This window comes from Elephantulus edwardii, unplaced genomic scaffold (genome assembly GCF_000299155.1).
Source record: "Elephantulus edwardii isolate Elephantulus edwardi_28Jun2011 unplaced genomic scaffold, EleEdw1.0 scaffold00094, whole genome shotgun sequence".
Classification (NCBI taxonomy): domain Eukaryota; kingdom Metazoa; phylum Chordata; class Mammalia; order Macroscelidea; family Macroscelididae; genus Elephantulus; species Elephantulus edwardii.
Genome location: NW_006399844.1, coordinates 11505283 through 11518590, shown reverse-complemented (window position 1 = coordinate 11518590; position 13308 = coordinate 11505283). Strand labels below are relative to the sequence as shown.

Here is a 13308-nt window from a genome sequence, read left to right as displayed (position 1 = left end):
ATGCACACCCATGTTTATCGTGGCTTTGTTCACAATAGCAAGGAGTTGGAAACGACCTAAGTGCTCATCAACAAATGAATGAAGAAGATAGAGAAGCTGTGGTATATTCACACAATGGAATACTACGCTGCATTGAAAAACAAGGAACTCATGCAATATTATTCAAAATGGATGACCCTGGAGAACACTATCCTGAGTGAAGTATCTCAGTCACAAAAAGACAAATATTGTATGGTGCCACTGTTATAAAACAGGACTGACATCGGGGTTGGGGGAGACTGAGAAAGATGGGTTAAATAATGTATACTGCATTGAAACAGATGAGGGAGAAAACTTTAAAAGGGATATGTGATTAGGTATTTTGGTCATGATGAGAGTCCAGAGCAAAAGCTGCATAATGGAGTAGACCTGGGGGAGGTATTGTAAAATAATGAAAGAATTTTTCTTTTACTTTTTCAGGAGGGGCGTGTACTGGGGGGAAGGGTTGGAAGGGGAGAAAAGTGCAACAATGAATGAATGGAAATCCAAAGTCTCTGTAAATTTTCACTGAAATTAATAATAATTTAAAAAAAAAAGAATGGACAGTCACAGGCTTGCGGATGATCAAGCCATCTTTAATCCGTTTCCAGAGTTGTTGCAGAGACTTGGCACTGGCAATTTCATTGATCTCATTAGGATCCAACCACACTTTCTTCTGGCCACAGAGGAGGACACTAGAAGCAAGGCTCTTCTTCAGCATACTCAGTGGCTGCGGCCACAGTGCCCAAAGGAGAGAAGTTGAGAGTATAAATCTTTAAGGAGGAGACTGTCCCTCTTTCTACTGTGGAGAAACTAGTGGACCTCAGTACTATCAAGAAAGAATTGGCAGGAGTGGAGTGTGTCATTTCAGGACCCAGGTCTCTGCTTGAGAAAGCCTTAACACCAAGGAAAGAAAGCAGAGACGTGGGGAGTGTCACCAAGCCTCTAGATGCTGAAACAGGGACTTTACCACCAAAACAAAGAGACAGAGAGAGACTGTGGTGTCCCCTAGAGCTGAATTTGTACTTCCAGACTCCTAAACTGTAAGGAGTAAATTCCTGTTGGTAAAGCCATCTATGTGGACATCTCTGCTATAGTAGCATGAGGCAACCAAGACAGAACATGATGCTAGGAATATGGAGTGTTGCCCTAATATTGTTTGCTGTTGAGTTAAAACTGGCTCTTTGAGTCCAGCTGACCCTCTGGGGATTTTCAGAGGCTATAAATCACACAAGAGAAGATGGCCCATCCCATCTCTGTCCGGCAGAACAGCTGGTGGATTTGAACTGCCTACCATTGAATTGGTAGCACAACTCCCTACTCACTAGGCCACCAGAGCTCCTTGTGACTCTAATAATACTTAAAATGTCAACTCTATTTTGGAATTGGATAATGAATAGAGTCTGGAAGAGTTTAAAGGGCCTAATAGTAAAACCCATGATTGCCTTCAAGAGACTGTTGATATAAATTTTAAATGTCAAAGGCATTTCTGGTAAAGGCTCAGAATGAAAAAAGAGGAGAGTTTTAACAGTAGAGAAGGCACAGACATCCCCTGGGGAAACTCTCTTTGCATCTGATTAGGGCTGTGATTTTAACACCACAGACAGTACAGAAGCAAGAGCAGAGCCAGGGGATCATTACAGAGTTAGAAACTGACAGGAGACCGCATGGAAAGCCATCTCATACAGCAAGAAAGCTGGGTCTCCAGGCAGGAGGCTTCCTGGCTCCTAGTGGAGCACTTGGTGGACTTGTGAGTAAAGTGCCTTTGGGAAGATAACCGGTGGAGTGGGGTCCCTCTGTGCATTTATCGGAAGAGTCCAAGAGTGTGGTGACGTGTGCTGGAGCAGGATAGAGGCTAGGCTGGTCTCTTCAAGAGATCAAGGAGCCCTGGAGACAGAGCAGCCCCAGTCTGAAAGGGTAAGGCCATAGTCTCCTAGATCTCAGTGTGGGACCATGATTTCTGGGGTTTCTAAGGGTCACGGACACCTAGGTTTCAGAGTACACTCTTTGCCAACTCAGTTCTAGAATGTGGAGCTGCCATTAATATGACTGGTGCTCAAATCAAGGTGCTCCTTCGAGGCAAGGATAGTGAAACTTCATCTCAAATGCTTTGGGCATACAAGATAAACAATCCAGTTGGAAAATGGGCACAGGATATGAACAGACACTTCACCAAAGAAGACATTCAGATGGCCAACAAGCACATGAAGAAATGTTCAAAATATAGGGATTTTGCTCTAAGAGAGATGCAAATAAAAACAACTATGATATATCATCTGACCCCAGACAGAATAGCAAAATTTAACAGAACAGCAAGCAACAAATGCTGGCGAGGTTGTAGAGAAACTGGAACCCTTATTCACTGTTGGTGGGACTGTAACATGGTGCAACCACTGTGGAAGGCAGTATGGCGCTTTCTCAAAAAGTTACAAATAGATATACTATTCGACCCAGCATTTCCACTACTGGGAATATACCCCAAAGAGACCATAACTGACATCCAAGCAGATATATGCACACCCATGTTTATCTCGGCTTTGTTCATAATAGCAAGGAGTTGGAACTAACCTAAGTGCCCATCAACAAAAGAATGGATAGAGAAGCTGTGGTATATTCACACAATGGAATACTAGGATGCATTGAAAAACAAGGAACTCATGGAATATGATTCAAAATGGGTGACCCTGGAGGACATTATGCTGAGTGAAATATCTCAGTCGCAAGAGGACAAATACTGCATAGTGCCACTGTTGTACAATGGAACTGACATCAGGATTGGGGGGAGACTGAGAAAAACTGGATAAATTATGTATACTGCATTGAAACAGACGAGGGAGAGAATAATTTAAAAGCAATATATGATAGGGTATTATAGTTATCACAAGAGTCCAGAATTAAGGGTGCATAGTGGAGTGTACTCAGGGCGGTGGGATGGGTGCGGAGGGATTGTATACGAAAGAAAGAATTTTACTTTTTCAAAGAGAGGAGCTAACTGGGGCGGGGGGAGGGCTGGACAGGGAGAAAAGGGCAACAATGAATGAATGGAAATCCAAAATCTCTGTAAATGTTCATTAAAATTATTAAAATAAAATTTTAGAAAAATGCTTTGGGCATGTTTTCAGGAAGGGATAGTCTTTAGAAAAATGACATCATGCTTGGAAAGATGGAGGATGAGGTAGGGCAGGTTCAGGTCTGTTGTTCACAGGGTCACTGTGAGTCAGAGCCAACATTTTAGCACCTAAAAACCACCACCACCACAACACAGAACTGAAGGAGTGGAGCTGCCATTCCTGAGGGGGCTGAAGAATGGGGCCTGCTGGGACCAAGGAGGAAGGGTCACCACTCTGTTGGCCTGGAGAATAGGACTGGCCAAGCAGAGGGAGCAGAGTTCTCAGCATGAGGCTGGAGGCAGCGCTGGAGCCCAGGGCCCAGCACCTCCTGACTGAGTAGGGAAGACGGCCGGTACCAAGGGCTTGCAGAGCAGAGCCACTGATTATCTCAAAGACTACAGGATTATTTTTAAGTCTTTTTTAAATTTTTTTTTATTTTATTATTTTGTGTGAGTGTACTGTCAAATCAGATCTGACTGGTACAGGAGATTGTCCCTCCTTCCCCAGCAGAGCATCTGGTGGATTCGAACTGTGCACCTCTGGGATTGTAGTTGCAGCTCCTTGCCACTAGGCCACCAGAGCTCCCCTATTTTTAAGTCTTGAAGGTGAAATTGTCCTCCTAGATAAGTATTTGGCTTGCTGGGTGCATGTTTCACTTTCTTTCCCTCTAATTTCTCCCACTGGTAATGGAAATGTTTTATTCTGTGCTTTGTTCTTGGTTGACTATCGTATTTGGAAGCAGATAACTTGCAGTCTAGAGTCACAGATGGAGAAGAATTTGGATAAGAGGATAGAATTTGGACTTGGAGTTGATTTAAGACTTTTAGGGTGATATGTGGGAGTGAAAATGTTTTGCATGTGACAAGAACATAAATTTGGGGGGCCACAGGGTGGAATGTGATGGATTGAACTGTGTCCCCAAAAAAAAAATGTATATGTAATGGGCATAGGTGTGTTGGAGATAGTGAGATTGGCTCAGGATAGGACAGGGTTCAGAGCTACTGTGCATAGGGTCACTATGAGTCCTGGGTGACTCACATAACAACAACAGTGATATAATGTCGAAGCTTTGTATTGATCTGGTGGACCAAACAGTTGTCAAAGGATGGAATGCATCACCCTCTCATCACATCACAGTTTAATCTGATGTAGAGAGAGTTTCCCTAGAGTATGTGGCCTGTAATACCTTCTGTTTCACTAGAGATTAAAGGGGAGAAAGCCAGATGAAAGTTGAAGGACCTTAATATCACCAAGAAATCATCTCCAGAAGTAGAGTTGCTCATTTTAGACAAAGAGCCCGGCTCAAGAAACCTCCTTGACAGGGAGCTCTGGTGGCCTAGTGGCATGAAGCTGCACTGTAATCCTAGAGGTGTGCAGTTCAAATCCACCAGATTCTCTGCTGGAGAAGGAGGGACAATCTCCTCCTGTACCAGTCAGATCCGATTTGGTGGTACCCACACAAAAAAATAATAAAATAAAATTGAAAGTTTTTTTTAAAAAGAAACCTCTTCAACAACAAGGGAGACCAAGACACATGGAAATCCTCCAGGGAGTGGTGGGCCTGTAAATGCAGAAGGAAACAAGGACTTGCCTCCAGAACCAGTAGAGTGAGTGGGCCTTCTTGTCCTTAATTTGAACTTTAGCCTCTTAAACTGTAAGAGAATAAATTCTTGTTTGCTAAAGCCATCCACTTTTTGCTCTATGATCACAGCACAAGATAACTGAGTCACAATCTGGTTCACCAGGTTCCTTGCCAGGGTCCTTATAGAGGTGGAAGTCTATGAAACCACACTGCAGTGTTCACTGGCAGCCATTCCCCTCACGTGGCTGCCAAACCCAACCCACTGCTATCGTGGCTACAGAGCACTTGACGTGGGGCCAATCTGAATTTAAATTGGTTGCAAATGTAAAATACACTAATTTTTTTAGTTCTTAGTATGATACAAAGAATGTCAAATATATTGATAATTTTTATATTGGTTACATGTTTAAATGATATTTCATTATATTGAGTTAAAAAATTAACCTATTTTTATTTTTTACTGTGGCTACAAGAAATATTTTAATTCCACAACAGGCCCACTTTTGTGGTTCCTATTATATTTCTATTGGGCGGAATTGTTCTATAGGTTATTAATACCGCAGTTGGGGTGAGGTGATGTGAAGGTTTTCTGGAATATGTGACTCTAAGCTGAACCTTGTCACAGGGGAGCTGTGGTGGCTAGTGGTAAGTGTGCTTCAAAGCCAAAGGCACACAGTTTGAATCCACTAGTAATTCTGTGGGAGAAGGGTGGGTAGTCTCCTCTCGTGTGAGTAACTGAATCTGAAAACCCACCGGAGGGTCAGCTATGGGTTGGTTCTGGCTAGACAGCACACAACAAGCTGAGCCTTAACAGGTGAATAAAAATACACCAATCATGGAAAAACAGATTGCCCGGGAGGCTGGGCTCTATGAGGAGAAATGTGGCATCAGGATTGGAGGAAGACTCATCAACAATCTGCATTATGCAGATGACACAACCCTGTTTGCTGGAACTGAGGAGGACCTGAAGTGCTTGCTGCAGAATGTCAAGGACTGTAGCCTTCAATATGGACTGAAGCTCAACATCAAGAAAACAAAGATTCTCACCACTGGGCCAACTGGTATCATCATGATAGACGGTGAAGAGACTGAGATTATTAACAGCTTTAGTTTGCTTGGCTTCACAATCAACACTCTTGGCACCAGCAGCCAGGAAATTAAAAGACTAATTACTTTGGCAAACTCTGCTATCAAAAACCTCTCCAAAGTACTAAAGAACAACAGTGTCAGTCTGGAAACTAAGGTGTACCTGATATAAGCTTTGCAATTACTTGTTATGCATCAGAGAGCTGGACAGTGATTAGGGATCATAGAAGGAAAATAGATACCTTTGAGCTATGGTGTTGGAGAAGAGTATTGAATATACCATGGACTGCTAAGAGAACAAACAGGTTTGTCCTGGAGAGCATGAAACCAGGCAAGGTTTCTGAAGCTTCATTTGACATACGTTGGACATGTAAGGGGGGACCAGTCCTTGGAGAGAGATGTCATGCTTGGGAGGGTGAAGGGATGGTGCAGGAAAGGAAAACCCTCGAAATGGATTGATACAATGACTGCGGTAATGGGAGTAGGTGTGTTAGAGACAGTAAGATTGGCACAAGATAGAGCAGGGTTTAAGGCTGTTGTACATAGGGTCGCTGTGAGTCACAGGCAACTTGATGGCACATAACAACAACAACAATCATGGAAAAGAGGGCATTCTGATGGCACAGACCAAGAGCCTTTGGAGTTCCTTGAGAGGAAGTTGAATAATCTGTTCCCAAGTGATTTACAGCCTCAGAAACCAACAGAGTCAGCTCTAAGGTGGTTCCAACTTGATGACAGTGAGAGAAAGAATCATAGAAAAGAATTCCTGAGTGGTAAAATGTTTAACACACTTGGCTGCTAACCAAAAGGTTAGCAAGTCCATCCAGAAGTCCCTCAGAACAGAAGCCTGGCAAGCTACTTCTGAAATATCAGCCACTGAAAAACCTATGGTGCGAACCTGACCCTGACAGAACATTGAGTTGCCTTGGGTCCAGGTCAACTCTGTGGCAAGCAGGCTTTTGCTATTTTTTAATTATTTGATTTTATTCTATTATTTGTGTGTGTGTGTGTACCATCAAATCAGATCTGATTGATATAGGAGGAGATTGCCCCTCCTTCTCCAGCAGAGCATCTGGTGGATTTGAACTGTCATTGTTTTTGTTCAAACATTCCTTTAGGTCATATAGCCCTGGTGTGTCCACTTGCCATACAGCGATAACTTGTGGGTGCTGTGAGGCTGAACACTGTGACACTGATGTGTCATATGTGGGGTGGAGCTCCCCGATTAAAACAAGCTTGGAAGGAGAAGTGGGACCCGCTTCCGTAATAGCTTGCCTCCGGAAACCCTATGAACTTGGAGAGAGGATGAAAGACACACAAGCACTGAGGACTCTCCTTCATAGGGTCGCTATGAGTCGACGGCACTTAACAACACAACCACCACCTCTGGGATTGCAGTGCAGCTTCTTGCCACTAGGCCACAAGAGCTCCCTGGCTTTTGTTATTTTTAAAGAACAGGAAGGCAGGAGGACAATCCAGGTGGAGCTAATCCTCAATTAGTGATCTTGAAGCAAGGCCTTTTCCATCAGAACAATAAGAATTGCATCCTTATCTGACACCATAACACAAGAATGAATTCCCACACTCCACAATTTAAAAAGAATTAAAAATTAATTCCAGCGCATTAAAGATTTAAAAGTAAACAACTGTTCCTGTTTCTACAAAACCTTTTCTAATGACTTCTATTTAAATTATTTACTTTTTTTGAGCATGTAATTTTATTGTTCACCAAATATCGAGAGAATAAAAGGTATGAAGTGAAAAGTCCCCTCTCTGTATTCCAACCACTAATTATACTCCAGAAAGACACCATTGTTAGCCTCTTTCTCATGTGTATTTTTAGAAATAGGCTGTGTGTGTTTAAGAAAAAAAGGCAAACACACATACACAATAGGTGTATCACAAACATTTTAGGGGAAAAAATATAGATGGATATCTTTGTGATCTCTAAGTAGAAAAGATTTTTTTTTAATGAGACATCAAAAAAATTTTAAGTTGATTGAGTTAACACTGAACGTAAAAACTGCTTTCATGAAAAGGTATTGTAAAATAAAATTTAAAACAAGCTTCTTAGAGCTTCTTACTGAGAGAGAGTATTTGTAACAGAACTGGCAAAAAATTACTAACTATAAGGTATACGTTGTGCAGATAACACAACCCTGCTTGCTAACACTGAGGCGGACCAGAAGTGCTTGCTGCAGAAGGTCAACGACTGTAGTCTTCAATATGCTTTGAAGCTCAACATCAGGAAGACAAAGATTCTCACCACTGGGCCAATTGGCAGCACCATGATAGATGGAGAAGAGATTGAGGTTTTTAACCGTTGCAGCTTGCTCGGCTCCTCAGTCACTTTTGACACCAACAGTCAGGAAATAAAAAGATGAATTGCATTAGGTAAATCTGCTGTCGGGGCCCTTTTCAGAGTACTAAGAAGCAACGATGTCAGTCTAGAGACTAAGGTGTGCCTGATCCAGTCCATGGTTTTTGCAGTTACATGCTATGTATGCATCAGAGAGCTGTAGAGTGACTAAGGAGGATAGAATAATTGGTGCCTTTGAATTGTGCTGCAAAAAAGCAAATAGGTCTGTTTAGAGAGGATGAAACCAAATTTCTCCTTGAAGACTAGGATTCTGAAGCTCTATCTCACATACTTTGGGCATGTGGCCAGGAGGGACTGATCCTTGGAAAAGGTCATCATGCTCAGAAGGGTAGAGGGACAGCTCAGGAAAGGAAAACCCCAGATGAGATGGACTGATACAGTGACTAGGGCAATGGGGATAAGTGTATCAGAGTCAGTGAGACAGGTTTATACACATGGTTGTGAGTCACAGGCAACTTGACAGCACATAAAAACAAGATACACTCAAGGAACTTAAACTCACTGTTGTCTACTTGATCCTCCATTGTCTTCCAAGGCTGTAAATCCTAAAGAGAGGAGACTGCCCATGTTTCTCCTGTGGAGCAGCTGGTAGATTTGAACTCCAGAGACAGAGCCTTTTGGTTTAGCAGGGCAACATCCTACAGGCTACACCACCAAAACTCCCTGTGATATAAAGAATAATCAAGAAGAAAAAGTGAAACAATTCAAAAGGAAAATAGGTCCAGGTGACTCACAGGAGAAGAATCCTATGTGGCAAGTAGACTTATGAGAAGATGTTTTAGCCTCACTCGTAATCATGCCTTTGAATTGTGGTATTGGAGAAGAGCAGGGAATACCCACTACTGCCAAATGAACAAACAAGTCTGTCTTAGAGGAAGTACATCCAGGGTGCTCCTTAGAGGCAACGATGGTGAAGCTTTGGCTCACAGACTTTGGTATATTGTCGGGAGGGGCCCAGTCCTTGGAAAAAGACATCATGCTGGGAAATACCAGAGGGTCAGAGAAAGAGAGGAAGATACTCAACAAGATAGACATGGTGACTAACAATGGGTTTGAGCGTATCAGAGATTGTAAGGATGGCACAGGTTAGGACAAGGTTCAGATCTGTTGTTCATCAGGTGCCTGTGAGTCATAGCTGACTTGATGGCATCTAACAACAGTAGCCGGGAGAGGGCAAATGCAGCCGTAGATTTCTATTCCACACTCCTCAGACAGGCAACATTTAAACACCTGATGATATCAAGTATGGTAAGGCTGTGGACACCCAAGAACTCCTGTGTTTGGCTGGTGAGAAGGTATGTTGCTACAACTGCTTTGAAGAACAATCTAGCAACAAATGGCAAAGTTGGACCTGAGTTCATGGTGACGATGGAATGAAGTGCTGCCCAGCCCTGCACCATCTCCATGACTGGTTTCCACTTGAACCACTGTGACAGGTCCATTGGGTTTTCAGAAATAGATAGCCAGGACTTTCTTCCTGCTCCATCTCAGCCTGGAAGCAGCACTGGAATCTGCCCAGCACCTTCTGGAAGACGGGGCTGGTGGCATCACGTAAGATCACTGGCTGGGAACCATATCTTGGCCTCTGGTTCTGAAGATGGGAATTCTAACACTGAACTGCCATGTTGACTTCCGATTTAACTTTCCAGTGATGACTTCTCTCTTAGGATAAGTGCTGTTATTTTTTTTTTTAATGCTGTTATTTTTAGGATGAATTTTAAAAACTCAAAACTCTGCCATTGAGTAGAAACCGACAGACAGATAGCTGGCCCTCCAGTGAGTGTTCAGAGGTTGTAAATCACACAGGAGGGCACTGGCCATCTTTCTCCCACAGAACAGGAGGGGGATTGGAACCACTGGAGAGGCGACGCCTTTAGGCCTTTAGGTTAGCAGCTCAACCCCTTATAAACTAGGCCACCAGAGCTCCCCCAAAAGTCCGACATAGTCTGACCCCAGAGAAGAATGGGGATTCTTCTCTGACCTCACTCCTTTCCTGAACCCCCAACTTCATGCATCTCCTGTTCATCTTGAGCATGATCCCCCTTGACAAAGTCCATGCCTCCCTCTGTCCAGAATGTTCTTCCTGAGACATCCATGGAGGCAAGTGGAGGACCTTGCTCTCCACCACAGCACCTCAGAGGTGCAAGTGGCTGCTGCCACACGTTCACTCCACCCTCACAGACAAGGCCCACCTTGGAAGGGAGCCCACCCACCTGCAGCCCTGGCCCTCTTCACCTGTATGGACACCCAGCTCCTGGGTGTGGCATGAAGGCAGGCTCCCCCAGAGGAGGGACAGCCTCCAGCTGGAGACGGGTCCTCCCAGCAGCCTCCCCCACCCACCCAGCTGGCGGGCGCCAGATCCTGGCCCGAGGGGCCAGTGTGTAATTAGAAGCTCCGCAAGCTCCCTAATTGCCAGTTCTCCCCATCTGGGAAGCTGGGCTATTCTGAGCCGCCTCTGCTGCCAGCTCCCCAAGGCTTGTGGAGTGGAGTGGGCTGAGTGAAGTCTGCTGTGGCGGTGCCCCTGCAGTGGGCCAACAAGGTCAGAGGGACTGCTGGGTGGGGAAGGGCTGGCCTGTGACCATGGGACCCACACATGGCATGGAGCACTGTAGGTCCTCCTGGGGCCCAGCCCTCATCCCCCATCCTGCTCCTCAGACGGTTGTGTCATGTTCTCCCCACCTTCCTCCAGCCCCCTTTGCTCTCACCCACGTCCAGAACATCGAACCAGCCCAGCCCATTCATTCTTTATTCAATTGGTGTAAAAATCACTACAAAAACTACAAAAGAGGCTTTGGGAGCTTGTGAGGCCCATCTCTGCCATGGCCCCCCAAGCTACCAGAGGAAGGCAGGAGAGAGGGAGGAAGATGATGGCAGTGCCAGCTTCTCTGAGGAGCAGTGGGAGCCAGGGAGTCAAGGCAAGGGCAGGGGGTCACTACATGGCAGCCTCCAGAGGAATGGCAGACACACCTGGCTTCTACAGACCGAGTGAGTCCCAGGTCCCAGGACAGGCCTGGCCCAAAGCGCCTGGTTCCTGGGACTATGTTTTGTCCCAGCCAGAGGGCTGTCTTCCCTCTCTGCAGTCAGGGTGTCCTGGGATGCCCCCCTCCTGCCTCTTCCTGTCTTGTAAACAAACATGGAGATGTCCCGGCTGACTTTGGGAATAGCCTAATCTCTGTGCCTTCCTGGCCTACCCACCCAAGCCTCAAAAAATGACACCTTGTGGATGAAATGGTGCAGAATTCCCTGAGACCTGGCCTCCCTCACCCTACCCCACCCCAGAATTCTGAAAGATGGGAAGGAATGACTCCTCTCCCCTCCCAGGCTGGCCCCCACCCCAAGACCCTGCCTCCCCATCCCACGAAGCTGGTTGGAAAGAGTCACATGAGCTGAGAGGTTTGTCCAGGCAGGGGCTCAGGACAATGGTGGCCACCATCCCTCACTTTGGGCTGCTAAGCTGACGGTAATCCTCCTCTGAGGGGGGTGCAAGCTTCAAGTCAGGGCCAAAGGACTTGTCGTGGAAGTGGAAGGCCTTCTCGTCCGAGGTGGAATCCTTGGCGGTGGGGGAATCCTGCTGTTCCTTAAGCTCCGGCTTCCCACTAGGGTTGGGGTTTCTCACGCTGCCCACAAAGAGCGGCAGGCCTTTGGTGTCCTCGAAGAGGAAGAAGAGGAAGGGGCGGTTCACAGAGAAGGAGGAGAGGGACATGCGGGACATGGCTGTGCCGGTGGCTGCGGCTGCCTCGACGCCAGCTTCGCTGAGCTCCAAGGTGGACTGGTGCTGCACACTGGACACCACCAGGCTCCGGTCAGAGATCCCACGCAGGTCGGGGGCCTGGAATAGCTCCTGCAGGCCTGCAGAGCAGTGGAGGGCTGGTCAGGGCTGCCCCCTGCCCACAGCTGCCAGTCTAGACCCACCAGGACAGCCGGTCTAAACTGCCCCTTGGACAGCAAACACTTTGAACCCACAGGTCTCCAGCTAGCTCTGGCAGCATAGTCCGTGGAGTTGTGCTGCCAGCCCAAAGGCAGTGTCTCTGTGGCAGTTCGAATCAACCAACTGCTCCCCAGAAGGATGGACAAGTCTCCTCTCGTGAGATTTACAGCCTCTGAAAACCCACTTGGAGGGTCAGCTGGCAGTTCTGACTTGATGGCAATGCGGTGAGTTGTTTGGTTCCTCACCTGCCCAACCTGTGGGACTTGGGGGTTTTGGTCCACAGGGCACTCCAGGGCCTGGAACAGCATCTGGCACACAAGGTTGCTTAGCAAATAGCTGCTTTGCTGTGTGCCATCAAATCGGATCCCCCAGTGTGTATCCAGAGGCAGTAAACTGCACAGGGGGAGATGGCTCATCTTTCTCCTGTGGAGCAGCTGGTGTGTTCCAAGTGCGTGCCCTTGGCTTGGCAACACAACTCCTTACTACTTGGCCCCCAGAACTCCCTATATAACTGGTAGATTGATGCTGACCTGTAACAATTGATCCCAGCTTATCTTCCTCCTTCCAGGAGGCCACCCCAAGGTCTCACCTGGGGGTCTTTGCAATCCTCTTAGGTAGACAGTGCCATATTGCCTGGAGAGGCCAAACCAAGACAGAGTCCAAGGACTCACATCAAACTCTTCTCCTTCTGAGAGCCCAGATGAAGGCAGCGCACAGGGCAGTCTGACCTACAGCCCCTGCCTGCAGCGGTTTCCTCACCCACGCCGTACAGCCTGACCTGGTCCATGCTCTTACCCAGCTGGCTGAGTGTGGCCACCAGGTCCAACTGGTGTTTCAGATGCAGCTTTGGGAGCCGGACATCGGTGGGCCCCTCCCGCATCGAGGGATGGTTCAGGGTGTCCCAGCTCAGGTTGGCCAGCACCTGAGACACATTCCATTCGAACTGCACAGGCATGATGACCACAAAGCTCATGTTGTTCTTAAAGGGGAAGTGAGCCACCTGCAAACGGGAAGAAGACGTGAGGACCAGTGAGCACTGAGCACCCAGGGAGCTGAGACAAGAAACACTTTGGAACCTACAAGGTTCGCTACACTAACAGCTCCACTGAGATTCCCGAATTCCCAATTGCACCTGAAATTGCACTGGAACTGCTGATGGCTGCGAACTTCTTAGATTGTTAAATAAAATAAATTATAATAATAA

At 46.4% G+C, this 13308-nt stretch overlaps 1 protein-coding gene and 1 pseudogene across 2 annotated transcripts in view; both read right to left on the bottom strand.

Annotated features, from left to right (window-relative positions):
* The window catches only part of LOC102864209, an 11600-nt pseudogene extending 682 nt beyond the window's left edge, over nucleotides 1–10918 (bottom strand).
* A 694-nt stretch (nucleotides 10919–11612) lies between these two features.
* SERPINF2 (serpin peptidase inhibitor, clade F (alpha-2 antiplasmin, pigment epithelium derived factor), member 2) overlaps nucleotides 11613–13308 on the bottom strand; it is a 5352-nt gene continuing 3656 nt past the window's right edge. For both annotated transcript variants that reach the window (XM_006891025.1, XM_006891024.1), the window contains 2 exons: nucleotides 12900–13104; nucleotides 11613–12025 (listed from right to left, as the gene is read on the bottom strand). In XM_006891025.1, coding sequence (XP_006891087.1) covers nucleotides 11613–12025; nucleotides 12900–13104 — 618 coding nt within the window. The remainder of the gene's footprint in view (nucleotides 12026–12899; nucleotides 13105–13308) is intronic.